Source organism: Ostrea edulis, chromosome 4, assembly GCF_947568905.1.
Source record: "Ostrea edulis chromosome 4, xbOstEdul1.1, whole genome shotgun sequence".
Classification (NCBI taxonomy): Eukaryota; Metazoa; Mollusca; class Bivalvia; order Ostreida; family Ostreidae; genus Ostrea; species Ostrea edulis.
This window is the reverse complement of record NC_079167.1, coordinates 85,150,606-85,176,940: the sequence shown is the minus strand read 5'-3', so window position 1 is coordinate 85,176,940 and position 26,335 is coordinate 85,150,606. Positions and strand designations below refer to the sequence as shown.

The 26,335-nt window shown below is 34.2% G+C and overlaps 2 protein-coding genes across 2 annotated transcripts in view; one reads left to right on the top strand and one right to left on the bottom strand.

The window, feature by feature from the left end:
- LOC125667901 (NAD-dependent protein deacetylase Sirt6-like) overlaps nucleotides 1-4,858 on the bottom strand; it is an 8,271-nt gene extending 3,413 nt beyond the window's left edge. Inside the window, exons 1-5 of the mRNA XM_048901580.2 lie at nucleotides 4,401-4,858; nucleotides 3,890-4,057; nucleotides 3,301-3,695; nucleotides 800-993; nucleotides 1-239 (exon numbers count right to left, since the gene is read on the bottom strand). The exon at nucleotides 1-239 is cut by the window's left edge and continues 3,413 nt beyond it. Coding sequence (XP_048757537.2) covers nucleotides 35-239; nucleotides 800-993; nucleotides 3,301-3,695; nucleotides 3,890-4,057; nucleotides 4,401-4,773 — 1,335 coding nt within the window. The 5' untranslated portion in view covers nucleotides 4,774-4,858 and the 3' untranslated portion in view covers nucleotides 1-34. The remainder of the gene's footprint in view (nucleotides 240-799; nucleotides 994-3,300; nucleotides 3,696-3,889; nucleotides 4,058-4,400) is intronic.
- A 175-nt stretch (nucleotides 4,859-5,033) lies between these two features.
- LOC125667897 (WD repeat-containing protein 36-like) lies at nucleotides 5,034-25,489 on the top strand. The gene is made up of 19 exons (XM_048901574.2): nucleotides 5,034-5,254; nucleotides 7,539-7,566; nucleotides 8,250-8,350; nucleotides 9,703-9,820; nucleotides 10,154-10,341; nucleotides 10,587-10,719; nucleotides 11,329-11,504; nucleotides 11,742-11,862; nucleotides 11,975-12,124; nucleotides 16,923-17,077; nucleotides 17,281-17,392; nucleotides 17,572-17,737; nucleotides 19,896-20,084; nucleotides 21,764-21,987; nucleotides 22,352-22,482; nucleotides 22,944-23,063; nucleotides 23,450-23,525; nucleotides 24,732-24,919; nucleotides 25,242-25,489. The coding sequence occupies exons 1-19, from the start codon at nucleotides 5,111-5,113 to the stop codon at nucleotides 25,389-25,391; spliced, it is 2,670 nt and encodes an 889-aa protein (XP_048757531.1). The 5' UTR covers nucleotides 5,034-5,110; the 3' UTR covers nucleotides 25,392-25,489.
- The last annotated feature ends 846 nt before the right edge of the window (nucleotides 25,490-26,335 follow it).

Genomic DNA, 26,335 nt, shown 5'->3' with positions numbered 1-26,335 from the left:
TCTGCAATGCAATAACAATTCAACAATATCTCCATTAATTAGTCTGTTGGCGATGCTTGTCATAGTTGATCATTCTAGTTTGTCTTTCCTTCTCCCAGCTCTTCAGTTTTTCCTCCCCTACAATATTCCTGAGCACCTCCCGCATGAATATATCACAGTCTCCGTACACACGACTGCCCACACTCTCGTCATTTCCCGGGGATTTTCTGAGGCAGTCTTCATCATAATCCGTCTTTTGTCTAAATTTAAAGAAAGTACAGGATAAACATACAGATTAAATATGATGAAAAATTTTGACTTGAAATTGCATCTATAACTCATAGTCATTTGAAGCTTCATATTATAAATTTGATCAATATAAAACAATGTGTACAAAATTTTCACATTCTTAATTTGAAAATTTAAACTAATTTTGTATGATACATTTACTACTTAATTCACAGTTTGGGCAGTTTACACATTATATCAAAACAGTGAAGTGATTAAGCTGTCATATAAAACGAGCAAAAATTACTTTCATTCCTCATAATCCACTTTAATAAATAGTGTTTAAAGAAAACATAAATTTTCTATGATGCTGACTAATATTGGTATATCAACAAAATGGAAACAGAATAGCCAAATGTATTGTGACATCATTCCTTGGGCGTCATATAGCGGGAATAATTGGCAACTTTGTTTGCATGATATGAAGAATGTTGATAAAATCAAATGAACCAATCAAATTACATGTTACAAATTAAATTATTGATATATGAAATGAGGCTCTCTAATACATGCAAAAACTGCACATTCTTACCTGTTACATATGACAAGGCAGTAAGGTTTTTTGATAACCTCCACCAGTTCATTGGCAGGGGTTACCGTGAGAGTGGAGCCTAGACAAATCATCAGGTCACACTCATAGGCCTGACTGTACGCTCTGGACAGTATCTCCTCCTCTAAATTATCCCTAAAGTTAATGATGGTGTCTATCAAGAACCCTTTACAGCCCTACAAAATAAACATATATTCCACATCAACATTCAGAGACTTCAAGTCTCTCCCAAGTTACAGAGACAACATACATGTCATACCCAAGGTCACAGAGACAGTATACTTTACCCAAGGTCACAGAGACAGTATACTTTACCCAAGGTCACAGAGACTGTATATTTTACCCAAGGTCACAGAGACAGTATGCTTTACCCAAGGTTACAGAGACAGTATACTTTACCCAAGGTTACAGAGACAGTATGCTTTACCCAAGGTTACAGAGACAGTATACTTTACCCAAGGTTACAGAGACAGTAGCTTTACCCAAGGTTACAGAGACAGTATGCTTTACCCAAGGTTACAGAGACAGTAGCTTTACCCAAGGTTACAGAGACAGTATGCTTTACCCAAGGTTACAGAGACAGTATACTTTACCCAAGGTCACAGAGACAGTATGCTTTACCCAAGGTTACAGAGACAGTATACTTTACCCAAGGTTACAGAGACAGTATGCTTTACCCAAGGTTACAGAGACAGTAGCTTTACCCAAGGTTACAGAGACAGTATACTTTACCCAAGGTCACAGAGACAGTATGCTTTACCCAAGGTTACAGAGACAGTATACTTTACCCAAGGTTACAGAGACAGTATGCTTTACCCAAGGTTACAGAGACAGTAGCTTTACCCAAGGTTACAGAGACAGTATGCTTTACCCAAGGTTACAGAGACAACATGCAAGTCATACCCAAGGTTACAGAGACAGTATGCTTTACCCAAGGTTACAGACACAGTATGCTTTACCCAAGCCAACAGAGACAATATACAAGTCCCTGCAAGACTACAGAGACATATGAATTGGGGTACTTCATATTGCCATTACATATTATCGCAATTCACCTTTGAATTAGAACGCTTTACCCGATATAGTATTGCGTTGTGTGACGACACAAATGAATGAGACGATCGAACAGTTTGAATGACATGTTTGATGTAATACAACAAGAGTTTTCATTGGCCGATTACAGCCCGCCCACTTTCTCGAGCTGATTCAGGTGACCGGTGATCAGATAAAATGGACGGATTAGAAAATTACTACCTGGAGAACTGTAGCTCTATGAAAAAATATTGTGACGGAACAGAGCTACAGATCCAGCTCTTATAAAAACCTTCGATTTACGGGGCACAAAAAGCTGCGCACGGTTGAGGCCTGATATCGTGTTATCGGTGTATTCATGTGTTACTGTCTCATAAATTCAATATAAAAAAGTCTTAACATATTTTCCTACTATACTTGTGTCCAAACATACCTTCAAATATTCATTAAAGCCACACACGACCCGAAAACTCGCAGCTTTAAATGATTTCGTTTGTTGACGTAGCCATGTTAGGTAGCTGGTCAATTCGAACTCTGTTGCTATTGGTATCTATTCATAAAATTGGTTGTAAGTTATGTATTCGCTCTTCATTTATTATCAACACGAATAATTAATACAAATCAAAAAATATAGTTTTTGTAAAGGTAAAATAAGCTCTTGATTAACGAAAATGCTACATAAGCCCATTATGGTCCTTAACATTTGTGTGGCTGAGATGGAGACCGCGGATACCTAAGATGGCTACGTCAACGAATGAAATCATCAAAATCTGTGAGTTTTTGGTATGGGGCTTTAATAAATATTTGAAGGTATGTTTGGACACAAGTACAGTAGGAAAATATGTTAGGAATTTTTTGATATTAAATTTATGAGACAACAACACAAGAATACAACTTTTTCTCTTTCTTCCTTTGAAGTTTGTTTCCATCTGGCCGTCATGTTTTCTAATGCCGACTACTCCCGTATAAGGGAATTTGGGCAGACTTATACATATGGACCAATGAGAGTTTATGTTGCATTTCGCAACTGTATTACAAACAGATTCAATTGTGTCGTCACACAATGCAATACTATATCGGCCAAAGCGTTCTAATTCAAAGGTGAATTGCGATAAGTGCATAAAAATATTTCTCTGATTTGTGTTGAAAAAAAAATCATTGACACCTTTATTCATAAAATCAGAAAAATATGTCTACAATAGCGAAAACAGGGTTTTACGTAGTAAGAAAGTGTGAACAAGACCATGAGAGATATTAATTAGTTTTTACTGATTTTCATGTAAAATAATTATTCAAAACAATAACTCCCTACAGTAACAAGAACCCCCACATGAATTGGACATATTGAATTGAGAGTCCCTTATACTACGATTTTATCAAATATCAGAAAAACTCCCTGACAATAATTTGTTTTGTGCCCTTGTCCTATCCTTGACAACTTTAAATCTTACCTTCTGCTCACACTTTCTGCCTGTTCTGTGAGATAACCCACAAGTTTCACACTGCTTGGCATGCCTTGGTTTCTTTACTTCCGATTTCCCAAAATCCTCTAAATCCTCAAAGTACTGACTACTGTCATCGTCCATCACATAGAAGGAGCGTTCATACCTATGGCCACACTTCTCACACTTTTCATGGAATACATTTCCATGGAGCTCCGAGAGATTTTCCTGGGAAATTCCTGACAGACCGTGAAGACCATCTCCATTCTGACTGATCACATGCTTCATCAATTTCATGTCAATCAGGAAACACAACGCTTCGTGAGTGAAGGTGGGCCTTAAATCCTCGTAATCAACTCCCTCAGTATCGTTGGTTTTCTCTTCTTCATGACTTCCATCACTGCCTTGTTGAAACATAAGGTGTAATTGTAAATCAAATTCATGATACATCTATAAACTTTGGCTACACAAAGGCTTAGGATTATATCCACTAATACATTGACATTTCACAACATGACTCTATCAGAACTATACCAACTTCAAAACACTTTATTGGTTAATCATACAACATGAATACCCAAACTGCCAATACATGTACCTTTGTCAGAAGACTCTTTTTCTGGACAATGCCTTTTGCTTGGGGTGGGCCCCTGAATATCAAATATTTGCTCTATCTTGTCGGTGACTTGGCTGTGGTCCATTTCTGTCCACTTCCCACTCTTGCCTCTGTAGTCTCCAATACCTGCAGCAGTGGATATCCCAGCTCCTAAAAACATTACCAGCATCAGTGGAGATCCCAGCTCCATTATATAAATACTAAGGCCAATCTCTAAAGCTTACAAAAAAGCATGAAACAATTACGTAAATCAAAAAAGGGATAAGATAGACAGGAAATCCACATAAATCAAAGAAATTATTGCTGCAAAAAGAAAAATTATCAAAAAAAGTGGGGATATCAGTATCCATACTTCAGGTGCCTGGGGAAATTATATGAAATTAATTAATCGTACTGAATTCAAACTGAAAAGATAGCATACATTAAGTGTAACCTAAACTTAAAATTACATTGTACCTTCAAACCTGAAAAAATGATTTAAAAAGCTATAAACCTGTGAATGCCACACAGTGTTTAGCTGACTTCAGCATTCCTGCAACTCGACTGGCTTCATGTTTGATTTGTTCTACAGAATCAAAGTATTCTCCCGTCTTTTTCGCCTCCCTGATCAGGACTTTCTCTTGTTTTGTTATAAAGTCTACAGAATTTGATTGACTTCTTTCCCCCCCGACTTTTCTATTAACGGTTGTTCTCATTTGTAACAGGTGTTGCCAACAGTCGGAGTGAAACTTTGCCTCGCCATCTTCGTTCCATGACACTCGAAAATTTTCACCACTAAATCGAGACGGTAAAACAGTTTTCACTTCTATCCTAGATTCAGTTTGTATATCTATGTCCTTTCCACAATTTTTAAGACAACACTTCATTTTAATTTCGTGTCTTTTGATCTAGACAACTCTTGACAACTGTCGGCAAAATCATCCGGATGTTGTGAAATGACAAGCAAGTGATGGGAAGTCGTACATTTATTTATTCGTAAAGATTACAGTAAATCTATAATAAAACATTATCATACTTATTCATATGTATTTAAGTAGATAAAAAACAATATCAGATATGTTAGTTAGGTGAAATTTGATCAATAGGTCGAAAATAACTAACTATATCTTGTACGACTTAACTAAATATAAAAACGAAAATGGAGTCTTTCCGAAAACACGTGTGAATGTTTATATTTTCATTGATTGCTGTAAAACCTAAAAAATGCCAACTGGAAGCAAAATATTTTCAGGATATCGAGCACTTGGTTTTGTTAGCGATCATGTACCTCTTGCAGCTCGATATAACAAGCGACTAAAGGAGAACTACGTGATAACGAGCGTGGGGAGATCCTTCCACACTTACAACGTAAATTTCATTATGCGCTATATGCGTAACTTCTTGCATTGCACTTATGGCATATTATGTGCTTATCGTGAAGATACTGTTTATGTAAATATCTCAACTGAGAAGTTTTTAGTGTAAAACTTTATTACTGTTTGACAGGAAGGAAGGAGTTGGGGGGGGGGGGGGGGGGCGACTGATTTTTTACTTGTCTAAATTTCCATGAAAGGTTCAGATACACATGTATTGCAATCTTTACTTTGAGTTAACAGGATAAGTAATTAATTAAATAAATAACGATCATTTAGATACATTAACAGAAAGTATTCTTATGGAAATAAACTTGTGACCGACCTTATTCATTCATGTATTTATAATGAATTGATACAACCAAACTAAAGACAGGATCAGGGTTTTATCCAGCATTTAGATGTTACTACCCATTTTATATTTAACGTAGTTCCACACTCCTGTGACGTCATAGGATTTTGCAAAGTCAATGATTTAATGATAGGAACATAAATGTTGTTGGAATCTTTTTCAATAGTTATTGTAAAAAATCTTGTTAGCCATAAAATATTTCAAAATTCTTAGTTATATTTGAATAGTCAATGATATGTTTCAAAATATTGATCCAAGGACAATAACTCTGTTTTCATTCAATTATTTATCAAGTCCATAATGAGATAGATTTCCTTTATTTTTGACAAACATTTTACCAAGGTGATAAGGAATCATTATCTGTGTCTTTTCATGAAATTACATAAAATTTTAATCCCGAGTGATTTTAAATAGCTCAGCTGTATGGTGCCAGAATTCAGTTTTTGATGGGGGTATACATAATCTGGAAGCTATAGATTTGAAATTATTAAGGAAAGGTATGGATTTTTTCCCACGAATAACTATAACAGATGTAACTCTACTAATATAAACAGAAACAATGATATGTAAACCATGCTATAAGGAAAATGCGTCCACGTTTGTTTGTTTTTTAACATTTTGGGGAATAACGCTAATTCAATAATTTTGCACATATTATTCTAAAACTTGATGAACATATTGAAAATGACATGTGTTTTAGTTATTGACATGTTTCCCGATAAATAAATGCAATTCAAAAAATATTTTGTTGTTTTTATATTAAAATAACAACAAATAACTGTTTCCAATGAATTTCATAAAAATCTACATCGGGGTATATGACTTTAGTAGTGTATGTAATGAAAATTAATATGGAAACCCTTAACTGTTTTGCCTTTTTTCATTACTCTGAATGTTAATTTATTGATTCGAAACAAAAAAATGCTACCTAAACCCCAAAAATCCAGGACTAAGGACCCACCTTAAGGGGAATTTTTGAGAATGTAGTCATGAGTTTCCAGGTGATGGGGGACATCCATGGAATATAATATCCACAGATTATAACAGCCATATAAAGTGATTGATTACTCATTTTATCTATATTGTAAGTCTTACAATTGTAGAAAATGACTTAGAATATAAAAAAATTATTTTTGTTGAAAATTCTTATACATTTGGTGAAGTTTCTACAAATGAAGGAGATTTTTTATCTGTGGAAGGGGAAATATCTGTTTGTTGCCAAAGGGGAAAGGTACCTTTTACCAGTAGTAAAAACAACCTAGATAAATCCCTGAGGGTATACATGCTGGCTTTGAAATATCTTATGAAAATTCAGATTTTTTTTAAGTCTCAAACTGGATTTGAATCCACTTTAAGGGCATATTACTGAATTTGCTCAAGACTCTTCTGTATTTTTGAATTACAGCATCAGGAGTCCTAAATGGCAATATTCACAGCTTTCTGGTACATGTATATGGCTTGTAGAAAAATGTTGGTGATTCTAAGTTATGATATCGCAAATGTACATTTTTTCGCAGATTTTTTTGAAAAAATTTGGATGGAAAAAAGAGCACAATTTTGGACTATTTACTTGTCCATTAGCACTGAGTGACTTTATGAACAAATTTGAATAATTACAAGGGTCACATTGTAGTGGAGAGACATCACAGAAGCTCATGCTGGGAATAAATGTTTGCTTATGACAAAGAAATGAAACAAGATCAAGCTCATGGGTAAAAACAAAATAGAAATATTTGTCCGAGACTGTTGTAACTATGCAATGGAGAGACATTAGAAACTTAAATATTTGACATTGCGTATGAGAGACATTATTTAAATTTAATCATGACCTTGAATGAAGGTCAGCTGATCCTGGAAAAGATATGTGTATATCTTGCTGAATTGAAATCTTATCAATATGATAATATGAGTATTTTTTTTCTTTCAGTGTTCCAAGTTAGGAATAACCAACATAAGTAAGTACACAACATATATTGATACATGTATACAGATAGATATCTCTGTTTCCTATAATTGTACACCATGTATATTGATATACAGATAGATATCTCTGTTTACAGTAATTGTACACAATGTATATTGATATACAGATAGATATCTGTGCTTCCTATAATTGTACACAATGTATATTGATATACAGATAGATATCTCTGTTTACAGTAATTGTACACAATGTATATTGATATACAGATAGATATCTCTGTTTCCTATAATTGTACACCATGTATATTGATATACAGATAGATATCTCTGTTTCCTATAATTGTACACAATGTATATTGATATACAGATAGATATCTCTGTTTCCTATAATTGTACACAATGTATATTGATATACAGATAGATGTCTGTTTCCTATAATTGTACACAATGTATATTGATATACAGATAGATATCTCTGTTTCCTATAATTGTACACAACGTGTATTGATATAGATAGATATCTCTGTTTACAGTAATTGTACACAATGTATATTGATATACAGATAGATGTGATTATTTAAAAGACTAGGCTGTTTTTATTTAGTATGTACCAGTTGATGAGATAAGATACTCATCAGACCCATGTTCATCACCAGACAAATTCACCAGAGAATGTATTTTGTATCCTGTTGAATTTGTATCTTTTGATTGACAGGTGATCGACACCCAGACAACATAAGCTGTATAGCTGTAACCAATAGATACGTGTTCACTGGTTGTGGTAAAGATGTTCGAGCCTTCAAACGGAGCAGACAGGTATAGTAAATTACTCCAAAGGACTTTTTAAATGTCTATAAAGTAGAGATATATAGACAAAGAAAAGCCAGTGATTCAATTTCATGAGAGAGATGCCTCACAAATGACCACAAATATTTATTACTCAATATTTAAAACATCCAGTTGTTATTGACTCTTGGTTGTTTGTGTTATGGGAGTAATGGAAGCACAGGGAAATTTGTATGATCAGTGAAGCTGATAGAATCACCACAAGCTTCCATTGTTTAGAGATCTCTATAACACTAACATTTATCTTTTGTATCATAATTTATTGGTTTTTATGTCAAGTTGATTGGTCATTGCTTTCATTGAGAAATAAAATACATTGAAACATGAAAGATGTCTTTCTGATAAAACAGTGGTAAATGTATATATGTTAGTTACCATAAATTCGGATTTTTCCATGTTATGTATTTTCGCGAATCAGAACCTAAAACAGTATATCAAATTTACACAAATCAAATTTTTACTGTATTTGAAAGTCATAGTGAAAATATAATTCACGATTATTTAAACTTATGAAGGAATTGGAAAAAAAGAAGCTAGCATTTGTGCGTAGAACTCTTAATTTTTAATGCAAGAATTCAGTCAATGAAATGATTTACACGATTTCTGGGTTACTGTTGCAATTTAATCAAATGATATTCCTGCTTCTCTGACGATTTTGGGTTTTGAAAGCTTTGTCAGCCATTTCGCTCCGAGTGGCTTCATTTGGGTGAGAGATAGATCAACCTTCACCTCATAAATTTCGGAAGACCTGCTCAGCTGATCATACACCTGTACTGCATACCATTTTTCAATATAACAATTTTGCACTTTTGTTTACACTCAAGTAAATATACATAAATCACTGTCAGCTATCTTCACATTTCATAGTAACGTAAATAAGTTGATTTGCAGAAAGTTTTGCCGTGAACTCCCTGATTTTTAGGTGGAAGGGAAGGAATGATTCATGTAAAGCTCCAGTGAATGCAGCTGAATGCAAACTGTTTATCATTAATTATGTTCAAAGTTTAAAACAGTCATAAATCATGTACCGTTAAACAAGTGTGAGTAGCTCAGGTATAATTATACATCATATAACGCAAGGAACGGGACCCATGTAATTAGCTTGTCAGTTATCAAATAAACAATGAGGCTTACATACATGTACCTGTTATCTGACCGTCATGAACAAAGTGGATATACGTGGGGGGAAAACTGATATATAGTATAATGTAATGCTTCATAAAATGTCTGGGAGAAAATTGCAGTGTGTTCAGTGCTAAAAGTCGAGTGTATTGGTGTGTTATGATGAAGAATTTGATTATTGTCTTGATCATGATTTTCAGCTTGTTCACACATTTGAAGGACACACAAATGAAGTTCACCTCCTTCTCCCATTTGGTAGCCATCTTATCTCCGTGGACATTCACAGCAATCTGAAGATTTGGGATGTTGAAAATGGCGGTAATTATCAGCACTCTTAAATCAGAGATTCACAGTCTAGTTAATACTTATTTAATTAATACTTAATATCTGGTTAATACTTATTTAGTTAATACTTATTTAGTTAATACTGAATATCTGGTTAATACTTATTTAGTTAATACTTATTTAAACCAATGTAGATCTGTTCTGTTTAAAGACATGTCTGATGTAAAGTACACCGTTACATTACAAACTTGTAATTTTTTATTTGATCTAGAAGTGAATTGTATATTAAATCTTGTTTGTTTTATCTGTATCATGAATACCGTGTATGTGTGGGAGTGATGTTACCATGGTGATGTCTGTTGACAGGTGTGTACCTGGAGATGGAGTTCAGTAACTCCACATTCCACATCACCGCCTTAATGCACCCCAGCACGTATCTAAACAAAGTCGTCCTCGGAAGCAAGCAGGGCACACTTCAACTGTGGAACGTCCTGAAAGACAAGATGTTGTACTCCTTCAATGGCTGGAGTAGCTCAGTCACATTTCTACAGCAGGTACACCCCCCCCCCCCCCCCACACACAAAAACTCCACCCAACTCTACTGCATGTTCTTTTAATGGCTGGGGAGAAGCTCAGTCACAATTCTACAGGAATTAACACACACACCCCAAATCTGCATTCTCTCAATGGTTAGGTAAACTCAATGTATTTCATGGGGTTTTTGTTGTTGTTTTTTTGTTTTTGTTTTTTTACATTTTATCTGATGTACATGGGATGATGATATTATTTTATTTTACAGTCACCAGCCATTGATGTCATTGCTGTAGGATTGTCTGATGGAAGGGCGATTTTACACAACATTAAATATGATGAGACTGTAATGCAATTTCAGCAAGACTGGGGGCCAGTGTCAGCTATTTCATTCAGAACAGGTCTGTAAGAAGATTGGGGTGGGGGGGGGGAGTGTTTGCCATTTCATTTAGAGTAGGTCAGTAAGAAGATTGGAGGTGGGGGGGGGGGGGGGCAATGTCAACCAATTTTCAGAACAGGTCAATGACAAGATGGAAGGGGAGGGGGGTTCTGCCATTCAGGTCGGTAAACTTGATAAACATGTATAAGATCTAGATAACAGTCCATTCATATATTTGTATGGAATTTTGTTTTGCTTTGGACTAGAATGATGTGCTGTTATAAGTTTAAACACCTTTAACATTCTTCAGACTGAGTAGCACATTTAGATGGCTAATCGGCATCTTTTTAACTGTATTTCTTTCTTATACATATTTACATATTAAACATATTGGTCCTTGACAGAACAAAACATTTATTAGGTTTGTAATTGACTGTCTACAAAAATTTGATGAGTTGTTAAAGTCCATAGAATACTCAGCTTCGCTTCGCCTTCTATGGTCTTCTAACAAACTAACAAATTTCTGTAGACAGTCAGTAACAAACATAATAAGTAATAATGTCTAATCTCTAGATACAGAATTTTTGATGCAACAAAACAAGTGTGAATTGTGTATCCTGTTGTGTTTCAGATGGTCATCCCATCATGGTGACAGGAAGTACAGCGGGACACATTGCTCTTTGGAATTTGGAGGAGAAAAAGCTCCAGAGTCAGATCAGACACGCCCACCAGAGCACAGTGTCTGGAATGAGTTGTCTCCCCTCTGAACCACTAATGGTCACATCAGCTGCAGACAATTCACTCAAAGTAGGTCAAAGGTCATAAAATGGCACTGTAAGAATAATGGAGCATATCTGTTTAGAATTTTTATTACATAACAACTGCAGTTTGTAGTTGACCTTCGAACTTTTAGACAGCATTGTATAGATACTTATAAATACCTTTTTGAAGTCAGCTCTTGACTTGCTTATTTTGAGTATTTTGTGTAGAGTATATTGTATAATTTAAAATTTTAGAGAAATATATATTATTCTTTTTACCTAGGTATGGATCTTTGATTTACCTGATGGGGGAGGTCGGTTACTACGACAACGATCAGGTCACAGTGCACCACCTAACACCATTTATCACTATGACAACAATGGAAAAAACATCTTAAGTGCAGGTATTTATCTGTAGTATTAATACAGTTGTTTATACATGTATAAATACAGAGCCTGAAGTCCTGTTGGGGGAGCACAATGTTTCTGAGAATTTCTGTCTGATTCTGTTTATAGGCCAGGACAGTGTACTTCGCTCATTTTCCACCATTCACGAATCCGAGAGCAAAAGTTTGGGAAGGGCCAGCTACAACAAATCCGAGACGAAGAAGGCGGGGCTTCTGCGGGACAGGCATATGATGCCCCCAATCACTGTCTTTGCTGCAGGTAATGAGTGGTGTTGATTTGATTTGTGATGGTGTTACTATGAATTTATTGGTTGCCATTTGTTGGGGTTAATTTGATTTTGGTTTGATTTGGTTTCTGAATTATTGTTACCATGAAGTGGAGCTGATTTGAGGTAGAGCTGATTTAAGGTGGAGATGATTTGAGTTGGAGTTGATTTGAGTAGAGGTTGGTTTGATTTTTTGCACCAGAATAACTGGTGTAATGCAACAATTTGTGTTGTTTTAAATGACAGCAAACAGCATACCTAACCTCTTTCACAACTTTAGATGAGATGAAGTAAAGTATAGGTGAAAGAGAAAGTGTGTCTTTTGTCTTAATACACTGTACATGTAGATGTAATTCATTGACAAGAAAGTGTGCTTCATCATCTCCAACCTTAGCAAAGGAGGTTATGTTTATATGTGTATTTGTGGTTATGTCTGAGATGTGTGATTGTGTTTATATGTGTGATTGTGTTTATATGTGTGTATTTGTGGTTATGTGTGAGATGTGTTTATATGTGTGTATTTGTGGTTATGTGTGAGATGTGTGATTGTGTTTATATGTGTGTATTTGTGGTTATGTGTGAGATGTGTGATTGTGTTTATATATGTGTATTTGTGGTTATGTGTGATTGTGTTTATATGTGTGTATTTGTGGTTATGTGTGAGATGTGTTTATATGTGTGTATTTGTGGTTATGTGTGATTGTGTTTATATGTGTGTATTTGTGGTTATGTGTGAGATGTGTGATTGTATTTATATGTATGTATTTGTGGTTATGTGTGAGATGTGTGATTGTGTTTATATATGTGTATTTGTGGTTATGTGTGATTGTGTTTATATGTGTGAGATGTGTTTATATGTATGTATTTGTGGTTATGTGTGATTGTGTTTATATGTGTGTATTTGTGGTTATGTGTGAGATGGGTTTATATGTGTGTATTTGTGGTTATGTGTGAGATGGGTTTATATGTGTGTATTTGTGGTTATGTGTGAGATGGGTTTATATGTGTGTATTTGTGGTTATGTGTGAGATGTGTTTATATGTGTGTATTTGTGGTTATGTGTGATTGTGTTTATATGTGTGTATTTGTGGTTATATGTGATTGTGTTTATATGTGTGTATTTGTGGTTATGTGTGAGATGTGTGATTGTGTTTATATGTGTGTATTTGTGGTTATGTGTGAGATGTGTTTATATGTGTGTATTTGTGGTTATGTGTGAGATGTGTGATTGTGTTTATATGTATGTATTTGTGGTTATGTGTGAGATGTGTGATTGTGTTTATATGTGTGAGATGTGTGATTGTGTTTATATGTGTGAGATGTGTGATTGTGTTTATATGTGTGAGATGTGTTTATATGTGTGTATTTGTGGTTATGTGTGAGATGTGTGATTGTGTTTATATGTATGTATTTGTGGTTATGTGTGAGATGTGTGATTGTGTTTATATATGTGTATTTGTGGTTATGTGTGATTGTGTTTATATGTGTGAGATGTGTTTATATGTATGTATTTGTGGTTATGTGTGATTGTGTTTATATGTGTGTATTTGTGGTTATGTGTGAGATGGGTTTATATGTGTGTATTTGTGGTTATGTGTGAGATGGGTTTATATGTGTGTATTTGTGGTTATGTGTGAGATGTGTTTATATGTGTGTATTTGTGGTTATGTGTGATTGTGTTTATATGTGTGTATTTGTGGTTATGTGTGATTGTGTTTATATGTGTGTATTTGTGGTTATGTGTGATTGTGTTTATATGTGTGTATTTGTGGTTATATGTGATTGTGTTTATATGTGTGTATTTGTGGTTATGTGTGAGATGTGTGATTGTGTTTATATGTGTGTATTTGTGGTTATGTGTGTGATTGTGTTTATATGTATGTATTTGTGGTTATATGTGATTGTGTTTATATGTGTGTATTTGTGGTTATGTGTGAGATGTGTGATTGTATTTATATGTGTGAGATGTGTGATTGTGTTTATATGTGTGTATTTGTGGTTATGTGTGAGATGTGTGATTGTGTTTATATGTCTGAGATGTGTGATGTGTTTATATGTGTGTATTTGTGGTTATGTGTGAGATGTGTGATTGTGTTTATATGTGTGATTGTGTTTATATGTGTGAATTTGTGGTTATGTGTGAGATGTGTGATTGTGTTTATATGTGTGATTGTGTTTATATGTGTGTATTTGTGGTTATGTGTGAGATGTGTGATTGTGTTTATATGTGTGTATTTGTGGTTATGTGTGAGATGTGTTTATATGTGTGATTGTGTTTATATGTGTGTATTTGTGGTTATGTGTGAGATGTGTGATTGTATTTATATGTGTGATTGTGTTTATATGTGTGTATTTGTGGTTATGTGTGAGATGTGTGATTGTGTTTATATGTGTGTATTTGTGGTTATGTGTGAGATGTGTTTATATGTGTGTATTTGTGGTTATGTGTGATTGTGTTTATATGTGTGTATTTGTGGTTATGTGTGAGATGTGTTTATATGTGTGTATTTGTGGTTATGTGTGAGATGGGTTTATATGTGTGTATTTGTGGTTATGTGTGAGATGGGTTTATATGTGTGTATTTGTGGTTATGTGTGAGATGTGTTTATATGTGTGTATTTGTGGTTATGTGTGAGATGTGTGATTGTGTTTATATGTATGTATTTGTGGTTATGTGTGATTGTGTTTATATATGTGTATTTGTGGTTATGTGTGAGATGTGTGATTGTGTTTATATGTGTGTATTTGTGGTTATGTGTGAGATGTGTGATTGTGTTTATATGTGTGTATTTGTGGTTATGTGTGAGATGTGTTTATATGTGTGTATTTGTGGTTATGTGTGATTGTGTTTATATGTGTGTATTTGTGGTTATGTGTGATTGTATTTATATATGTGAGATGTGTGATTGTATTTATATGTGTGTATTTGTGGTTATGTGTGAGATGTGTGATTGTATTTATATGTCTGAGATGTGTGATGTGTTTATATGTCTGAGATGTGTGATGTGTTTATATGTGTGTATTTGTGGTTATTTGTGAGATGTGTGATTGTATTTATATGTCTGAGATGTGTGATGTGTTTATATGTGTGTATTTGTGGTTATGTGTGATTGTATTTATATGTGTGAGATGTGTGATTGTATTTATATGTGTGTATTTGTGGTTATGTGTGAGATGTGTGATTGTATTTATATGTCTGAGATGTGTGATGTGTTTATATGTGTGTATTTGTGGTTATGTGTGAGATGTGTGATTGTGTTTATATGTCTGAGATGTGTGATGTGTTTATATGTGTGTATTTGTGGTTATGTGTGAGATGTGTTTATATGTATGTATTTGTGGTTATGTGTGATTGTGTTTATATGTGTGTATTTGTGGTTATGTGTGATTGTGTTTATATGTGTGTATTTGTGGTTATGTGTGAGATGTGTGATTGTGTTTATATGTGTGATTGTGTTTATATGTGTGTATTTGTGGTTATGTATGAGATGTGTGATTGTGTTTATATATGTGTATTTGTGGTTATGTGTGAGATGTGTGATTGTGTTTATATGTGTGTATTTGTGGTTATGTGTGATTGTGTTTATATGTGTGTATTTGTGGTTATGTGTGATTGTGTTTATATGTGTGTATTTGTGGTTATGTGTGAGATGTGTTTATATGTGTGTATTTGTGGTTATGTGTGATTGTGTTTATATGTGTGTATTTGTGGTTATGTTTGATTGTGTTTATATGTGTGTATTTGTGGTTATGTGTGATTGTGTTTATATGTGTGTATTTGTGGTTATGTATGAGATGTGTGATTGTGTTTATATATGTGTATTTGTGGTTATGTGTGAGATGTGTGATTGTGTTTATATGTGTGTATTTGTGGTTATGTGTGAGATGTGTGATTGTGTTTATATATGTGTATTTGTGGTTATGTGTGATTGTGTTTATATGTGTGAGATGTGTTTATATGTATGTATTTGTGGTTATGTGTGATTGTGTTTATATGTGTGTATTTGTGGTTATGTGTGAGATGTGTTTATATGTGTGTATTTGTGGTTATGTGTGAGATGTGTGATTGTGTTTATATGTGTGATTGTGTTTATATGTGTGTATTTGTGGTTATGTGTGAGATGTGTGATTGTGTTTATATGTGTGTATTTGTGGTTATGTGTGATTGTGTTTATATGTGTGTATTTGTGGTTATGTGTGAGATGTGTGATTGTGTTTATATGTGTGTATTTGTGGTTATGTGTGATTGTGTTTATGTGTGTGTATTTGTGGTTATGTATGAGATGTGTGATTGTGTTTATATGTGTGTATTTGTGGTTATGTGTGATTGTGTTTATATGTGTGTATTTGTGGTTATGTGTGAGATGTGTGATTGTGTTTATATGTGTGTATTTGTGGTTATGTGTGAGATGTGTTTATATGTGTGTATTTGTGGTTATGTGTGATTGTATTTATATGTGTGTATTTGTGGTTATGTGTGAGATGTGTGATTGTATTTATATGTGTGAGATGTGTGATTGTATTTATATGTGTGTATTTGTGGTTATGTGTGAGATGTGTGATTGTGTTTATATGTGTGAGATGTGTGATTGTGTTTATATATGTGTGATTATATGTATATGTCGATAATGTGTGTGATTTAATTTGTTAAATTTATGTGTGATCCGGATGTTGTGGCCATGAAATGCTCATGTCATGTTTATTCATAAAATCTGATTTATTTTGTTGATGTCATGTGTAAAGTATATGTGATATCTCCGGAACCCTGACCTTTACCATTGTTCCTTGTAGATGTGACTAGGGCCAGTGACTGGGATAATATCGTAGCTTGTCACAGGGGATTGGCTCAAGTAACCACATGGAATTATCAGAGAGGCACCATGGGAAAATTCCGTCTGTGTCACCCTCGATTTCAGGAGAAACAATACCAGTCAGCCACAGCCCAGGCATGCCATTTTCATTATCTCCCTTTGTAAGACGAACCGGTTCATTTACTAAGGAAATAATTGTAAAGTGCTCTGTGTAGGCTGAAAATGAATTATAAATGTGAAAAGGGAATATAAATGTTGTACAGGAGGTTTTTCTTAAAGCTTGCACTGTAATCAATTAGCAGCTGTCAGCCAGACTGACAGGATTTTATGTTTTTCAGTGTGTTGACATCAGCAGTTGTGGCAACTTTTGTGTGATTGGCTACAGCTCTGGTCATGTGGACAAGTACAACCTGCAGTCTGGGATTCACAGAGGTGCCGTTGGGGACCGAGGTAAAAAAAAAAATGTTCGAAAGGCATCAGGAGCTCCATTTTTAAGGCCAAAGTCATGGATAACTGTAAACCTATCTCTGTTTTTACAAATTTGAATCAAAATGCTATAGAAAAAAATGGTCGAAGCTTGTTGATATCATACTGATGCCGTAGCCTTTGTGTTGTTTTTCCTGATGTAGCTCATGAATGCGGTGTAGTGGGGGTGGCTGTGGATGGTATGAACCAGGTCCTAGTCACCGCAGGGCTGGACGGAGAAATCCGGTTCTGGGGCTTCAAAAAGCACCAGAAAATTGACAGCATACATACTGAGAACTACATCTCGAGAATATTACTACACAGGGAGAGGTAAATTGTGATACATACTGAGAACTACATCTCGAGAATATTACTACACAGGGAGAAGTAAATTGTGATACTTTGCATTCACGTTAAGATCGTTTGTGGTTGCAGTCAGGTTTAAGTTGATTTAGATAAATTTGGTACAATTCAATCAGTTCAAGGTCAGTTAAGATATCACACAGAGAAAATTTCTTTTGATTTCGGGACGTGTATCTGTAGTCATGGAAACATGCACTTGATAGTTATATAACACCTCCGCAAATGAAGATTTTGTCTGTCTGTGTGTTTGTAGACATGATTTTACTGGACATGTTTTGAGAGATTAGTAGTGCATGGATTTTCATGAAATTATGTTCACTCTTTATTCAACATATGAAGATTTACATCTGATATTTTCATCATTATTGGAAAAAAATTCATACAGGACTTGTAGATCTCAAATCTCAAGAACATAACCTTTTGAGTGTTCTATTGATCAAAATTTTTTACATGTATTTCAGAAATATGAAAATGAAATAAAATTTGATCTACTGTAAAAGTGATTATTTACGCCTCGGGTTAAGTACTCGTTTTTCCATATCCAACATTATTCGTGGGAAAAAATACATGTTAAGTGAATGTAATATATATTATATCAACTATTTATAGCTATATGTGTGGGGGAAATTAAAGTGCTTATTATGTGACTGCATAAATATTGTAAATTTCCACCACGTGTAAATAGCCACTCTTACAGTTACGAAATTTGATTTCACAAATGGTGCTTATCTCTGAAATATGCAGTAAAGAGTTCTTTGTGTTGGGAATCTTCAGTAATGCCACAGTTTATATCATTAGCTAAAGTGACATCTATGTTTAATGCTACAGTCCTTGAAAAGCAATCTAATTAAAATCAGGCTTCTTAGATCCGTGCCGTATACTCTGCGTAAGAAGATCTGACATAACCTGACTAGGGGTCATGTTCATGTGAACTTTATGTTAGCCAATCAGCGCGTCGCCTTTGAAATTGTCGGTGTTCACAATTCAAGGAAAATGGCTGCAATTGTTTGGTTTGAAAGAAAACACAACGCAGCTAGATGTGACGTCACAATGCACCGTTTACGTCGACTGGCGTTATTTTCCTCGCATTAATTAGGTAAACCATCTTGAAAACTATTCAAATGGTATCCATCCCTATTCATACATAAATCACAATTAATTTAATTTGGGTGTATTTTATATCGTACGTTTTGTTGTTTGTATGAACAGAATAGATTGGGCATTATTTCGAAAGTTTAGACTTCCTTATGTGAGATTATACAATTTTATAGTGTAAAATAAACTTCGTGGGAGAGAGATTACTGCAACTCGTTTACGAATTGCCAGGAACCGCCTAAATAGCCATTATTGTCTGTATGGTGCAATCTGACTGGCTGAAAGTTTTCATGAATATTCCAAGTGAAAGGTCATGTGGACATGACGTCACCCCTATGGGGTTATGTCAGATCCTATTGTAGCAATTGTGAGCGTATCTTAGGATCTGATTTTAATTAGATTGCTTGAAAAGTTCTACTCTCCTACTTGAATGATGAACGAATGAAGAATAAATGGTGAGTGAACAGTGTGTGAATGCTGAATGCAAATTGGTGAATGCCGAGCAGACGCAGAGTGTGAATAGAGAGCTAACAGGAGTGCAGTGAATGATGAGGGAACGTTAATGCAAGATGAACGATTTATTCGGATAGTCTCGGATGTTTTCCTTACATCATACTTATTTAATAGTAAGGTAATAAAAGAGATATTTGTATTTAAGCAATGAATAAATTTTTTAGTGCTGATAGAACCAAACTACATTAAAAGTTATATAGGTTTTTTGTAAACACTTCCGAGAACAAGTAGATGAAAAAAGATGCATGTGAGGATGCATCTGTACATGTATGTACCGGGATATTGCACAATTATGAGTGTTTCTTACAAGATATACATTTATTCAAATGCTGTTGAATATTTCCTGCATGAAGAAATATGATCAATCAAACAGCAGTTAATGATAAGAAAAATAATTAAGGGATAATTCAGGAAGTTGTTTTAGCATCTTTAACAGCGATTATTCATTGATAATTGATCGCATCGAGATGTAGTGCTCATCATTCCCTGTATTAACAGTCTATGCTTGTTATTGTAGTTCCATGATGGCTGTTGCATTGGACAATTTCCAGATCATTGTGGTGGATCTCGACACTCGGCGGGTGGTTAGAAAGTTTCAAGGCCATAGTAACAAGGTGACCGGGCTATCCTTCAGTCCAGATGCTCGTTGGCTGATCTCGTCAGCCATGGATTGTACAGTGAGGACCTGGGACGTGCCCTCAGGAAGGTAAGCGCTGTGACATCATTACTTTGTTGGGGTTTAATTTTTGTTGTTTTCTTGGTATAAATGTACCTATGAATTTGAATCCTCTACAACAACAAAAAACTAAACTGAACAACAGCCCCATCGTTTCATCCATATAATCAGGTCCATTAATGCTTTTACTTTAGAAATTGTCAAGCAAACTCTATAAAATCAGGTCCATTAATGCTTTTACTATAGATATTGTCAAGCAAACTCAATAAAATCAGGTCCCATTAATGCTTTTACTATAGAAATTGTCAAGCAAACTCTATAAAATCAGGTCCATTAATGCTTTTACTATAGAAATTGTCAAGCAAACTCTATAAAATCAGGTCCCATTAATGCTTTTACTATAGATATTGTCAAGCAAACTCAATAAAATCAGGTCTATTAATGCTTTTACTATAGAAATTGTCAAGCAAACTCTATAAAATCAGGTCCATTACCGTATATACTCGCCTATAAGTCGGTCTGCCTATAAGTCGGTTGTATTTTTTAAGGTTATTTTGTAGGAATATGTCATTGACCCACTTATAAGTCGGTACACATTTTTGTCAGAATCGGTTGACAATTTCAAGTCAATGCTCTAGTGTTTTTACCTATGTTTCAAAAAATATTTTGAGAAATTAATAATTATGAGGTGCTCAATATCCAAGCCATATCTGTTTGGGGTTTAAACGCAACCCTTGATCTATTATGGGCAATGATCCCTTGTTTACCTAAGCAATTATGGTCTCCTAATCACCAGTACCCGACGCCGTGTTTACTTAGTGGTACGCACCTCGCGAAAACTGTTATTGTGGGATTCCGGTATAATTCATTGTATCAACAATAGAGTTTTTAAGAGTCAAGAATGATGATCTAAATTATCTGTTATATTTCAGCCGGCATACATATGAATATTTCAATATTAAATCGGGTTCGTAATTCAATTTTACCGATAAACGATAGTTTAGTTGAATTGAATATTAGTTACCAGTATGTAAATAATTTTTAACTAGATAAAAATATGTAAATACTTGTACTTTATACAAATTTTAAAATACATGTACATAAACAATACAATATGTCTAGATATTTGTGAACAATAATCATTTGTGTGGTAGTCCATGATAATCGTGGGAGTTGTTTAAAAAACACTACATTACGCCACCCAGAAAAATACAAATCTTCTTAGGACGCGCCTATAAGTTGGACATAGAGTTTTGGACCAAAAATTTACTCCCAAAAATCCGACTTATAGGCGAGTATATACGGTAATGCTTTTACTATAGAAATTGTCAAGCAAACTCTATAAAATCAGGTCCATTTATGCTTTTACTATAGAAATTCTCAAGCAAACTCTATAAAATCAGGTCCATTAATACTTTTACTATAGATATTGTCAAGCAAACTCTATAAAATCAGGTCCCAATGATACTTTTACATGTACTATAGAAATTCTCAAGCAAACTCTCATTATGTGAATTGTTAATAATCAAAGGACAAATATTTTGAGAAATTCATATTTTGTATTGATGAAGTTTGAAAATTCAAAAAACCTATTTAGGTTGTGTTTGTAGTCGACCTGTGGATCCATAACGTCTTTGTATTTGTGACTGTAATGTAAGATATGCAGTGAGTATACTTGATCCCAGTGTATGATGTGGTTGTTACTTCAGGCTGGTAGACTGTTTCTCCGTGGAGATGGCCGTGACCTCGCTCTCAATGTCACCATCTGCAGACTTTCTAGTGACCAGTCATGTGGACAGTGTGGGGGTGTACACTTGGTACAATAAGACCCTTCTCTCCCACGTCTCGCTGGCCCCCCTTTCCGATGATTACCAGCCGCAGGAAGTGGAAATGCCAGACACTCGATCCACAGGAGCAGATGACAGCCAGACAGGTTTGTAGAAGAGATTTGTTTATTTTGACTGTCTTAATCAGCAGTTGTGAAATTTACATCTTTAATGTTTTAAACTTTTAGTACAGCAAGCAAAACTATTTTGTACCCTGAAATTTTTGTAGTTTTTACATCTTTCAGTTGTGAAATTTACATCTTTCAGTTGTGAATGTTTTAAATTTTGAGGACAGAAAGCAAATTCTTCAAAACTATTTTGTACCATGAAGATTTTGTAGCTTGACTTTGTGCTTGGGACAATAATGTGTAATGCTTAGAAAAAGACATTTGACAGTGATGAAAACATTATTTAGAAACTATGGCTGAGGAAAACTTGTTTTGGGAAATTTATAAATTAGTACAATTCCAGGAAATGACGATTCCTATCCAGATGAATCGGAGGATTATGCATCTCCAGAACAATTATCCTCCGAGCTGGTGACCTTGTCACTTCTCCCGAACTCTCGCTGGCAGAACCTCCTTAACTTGGACATTATCAAGGTGAAGCTCAGGCTATGGACTCTAATGGATAAACTTAATAAGTCAATGATTGAATAACTAGAAGTTATGCATGAAATGATTTGATAAATACCATGACCTTGATTATACATGTAATTAATTGATTAATAATTAAAGTTGATATAGAAAAAAAGCATTTGAAATTTCAATCTCTACAACATCATACATGTGCATATTCCAAAATGTTGAAAGTAATGATTTTACACTATCCATATTTTTGTTAAGGTTCAGTTTTCCATGATTTTATTTTTAGTATTGATAAATCCTACACAAAGTAGAGAACTGGAATCTTAAAGGAAATAAAAAGGAAACTTATGCTGCAATAAAAAAGAATGACACATCAAGCATAAAATCAAGTCTCTACAATCATGTTTACTTTTCCCAAAACACAAAAAAGTTACCCCATGACAAGAAGTGATTCAACAGAGCATGTTTTATTTTAGATGAGAAATAAGCCCAAGGAACCCCCAAAAGTTCCCAAAGCAGCACCATTCTTTTTACCTACAATTCCTGGCTTACAGCCAAAGTTTGCTGCCCCTGGTGACACAGTGGAGACAGGCAAGGTCAGTACAAATGTCCTTGAATGTTTTGGAGGCAATATGCTTGTTGGTAAATTCTGTATAATTGATGATATTACATGTATATTGTGAACTAGAAATGTTTTCCAATCCAGAAAAAATTAAACAATGTTACCGATCCAAGACATGGACATCACAATAGTTAAGTTGTATATGTATTTTGTGTATACTATCAATTCACATTTTTTGGTAGAAGTTTTTTTTTTATTTATCTGTACAGTACATGAAGACAGCTATTGAATTATCAGAATAACAGTGTTGGATATTTATGATATTGAGCAATTTTCTGTGAAAGCTGTCAGCAGTACACTTTAGATAGGTTACTGAAAATCATTATGGAGGGTAAACGTAAAATTTTCTTATAATTGTAGAAGAAATCGGAAGTTGATCTCTCTCGGTTTAATGCGCTTGGTGAACTGGGACGCAGATTGGAGGAAGGAAAAGAAGGTGTGTATAATTACTGTTATATTGATATAAATACGAGTGTGAAATCTGTAATTAAACACTAATTGTCAATCACTATGACAGAGTCTGTAGATAAATTAAAATGTTTAATTGATCATGACATGAAATGCATAGAGAGGAGTGGCCGGAAGAGCCACACTAATTAAAGGTTTGTCCTCAAATTCTGATTGTACATGATTTTGGTCATTCAGACCAATTCTGAGTGTAGTCACATTGGACAATTCTTATCAGGACCCAACCGAAAAAACAACAACTTTACTGATAAATCAGAGGAAAAAATGACTTGTAAATACTACACATCATGTTACTTCTACTGTGTACCAATCAAACTTTGCCAATAAAGTTTTGATTCCATTAGGAAATGTATTTAGAAGCAAAGTACATCTTGAAGTTATGCTCTCCTTCTATGAAATGTTTGATCTTTAGAAATTCTTTATCTATAAGTTTCGTTACACATAAATCCTTTGAAATTTAAAGTTATGGTTCATTACTACATGTATTTATCAATATGTTTCCAACTAAGTTCTTTAGAAGTATGAAAAAAAGTCATGGTAATTAGCAGTGACACTAGGCTGGAAATCCCAGTCTGGGGATTAACTGGTTTGACAAATGATGCACTTACTAGATTTTGAAAGTTAGACTACAAGGGCTTGCTGTTGGTCTGTAAACTGAAATTTGAAAAAAAGGAGTTTTATGATTTACTCTTAATTTTTCAAGCCAGAAGCAAGTCCCTGTGTTCAGAAGATAATTATAAAGTGTGACACTAATCTTTTGCTGTAACAGATTTAGAGGAAATAAATATAAAAAAAAGTACTTAGTTTTTTATATTCAGTTTTACCATTTTTACATGTTGATTTCTGGACTCTCCAAAAGTTGATCTCACAATTTCTAGAAGTTTTAATGTGTTCCCATGGACTTAAAGTTTTCCAGAGTCACCTCTACATTATTGAGTTATAACTTAGTGCAGACTAGGTTTATTAATTGCGAATTCATTCTTTATAATTCAATTCATTACATATTAAATATACTTATGATTGTGTTTGTGATGAATTTTAAACAAAACCATCAATATTATTAGATGATGTCAAAATGCTTTACATAGCAAATTATATTACTGAAAAACAAAAAATGTTATATCTATATGCAGATGTATCAAGTCTTTAGATAAATATTCATTTTCTGACATAGAGCAAAGTGCCCTAGGATATCTGAAACAACTCGGTCCCTCCGCAGTGGATAATGAGATTCGATGTTTGGGGCCAGATTCGGGGGGATCTGTGTCCACTTTGTGCCTTTTCCTTTACATGGTCAGTCATACACTGGACACAAAGAGGGACTTTGAATTGGGCAATGCTTACCTTGGACTTTTCTTAAAGGTACAGTATGTGGCAATATCTGAGATGTTAGCTCTTCTGTAATGGAGGAACATTTCTTACTTCTTTGAACGCAGGTACAGATTGTAACATAGACGATAATATAAGTTATGTACAAAAATATTTCTGTTTTGAGATGGAGTATACAATAAAATGTACATGACATGACATGAAGAAATGGTGTGAATTAGGTTATTTTGATAATTAGATTTGCAGTTTTGATTTATTTCCAATTTGTCATTTTCATGTAGAAAGACTGTATGTTTGGTATTTTAGGAATAAACTCTTCTTAGTTTTATTTTACTTTGATATTGTAACATTGCAGATCCACGGGGAAATGGTAAGCAGTCACCCAGAACTGCTGGACGCATTGAGAGAAGTGAAAGGAAAGCTTAATCACACCTGGAATTCTGTACAGGATTTGTTCACCCTGAATTTGACACTTTTAACACATTTAAGGACAGCCAAAATCTGAGAGAGAGAGAGAGAGAGAGAGAGAGAGAGAGAGAGAGAGAGAGATTTACAGATGCAATGGAATGGTTTTACTTGATGAATAAAAGTCACAACAAAATATTTGTGTGTACAGACGTAGATGGATTTAAATTCTAAGGGATAATATCTGACAAAACATTACTGTACATACAAATGAAGATTTGAACACTGAAATCTTACACTTTCACTTTATTATCTAAATGGATATAGAAAAAGTAAATCATTTTTCATGCATGAAAACAGAAAAGTAAGGGGTAGGTTTTTTTTTTAACGTTTGTACCTTTACTGAGTGTGCAACTCTTATTTCTGTTGTTAACAGTTTTGTTTGGGGGGTTTCACATTTGAGAATATTTTAATTTTAATTGAAAGAAGGATTGTTTTATAAGTTGTGAAGGAAACCTCTCCAAAAGTTTGTTTTACAAGAGAATTATGCAATTGGAAGTTTCATATTTATTTATACAAAGTTAACTATTTCCGAGAGTAAATACTTTTCAAAATCAAAATTGTGGAAAGTACACATTTAGTACTAAAATTACTTCTTGGAAAAAAGTACTTGTTTTTGGGGAATAGTAAGAAGTATCATTTTAACATTTTGGAAGTTGAATTAGGTAACATGTAATTTTCTCATGTTATCATTGTAAACATTAGTACATTGCAGATTCTCAATCATTTCTTGGATTCACTTTATCAATGCAATGATAATGTATATGATGTGGGAAATTTGACTAGTCCAGAAGGAAATAACATGCATGTGATGGGACTCTTTCCCAATACTCAAAGATGGAAATGCAGTCATGGACATCATTCATATAAAAGACAAGTATAAATGATGTCATGTTTGATTCACTTTTACCTTACGTCAACAGACAATTAGGTCCACATCATATTCGTACAAAACTTTACTACTCGATTGAGAGTTTTACATAC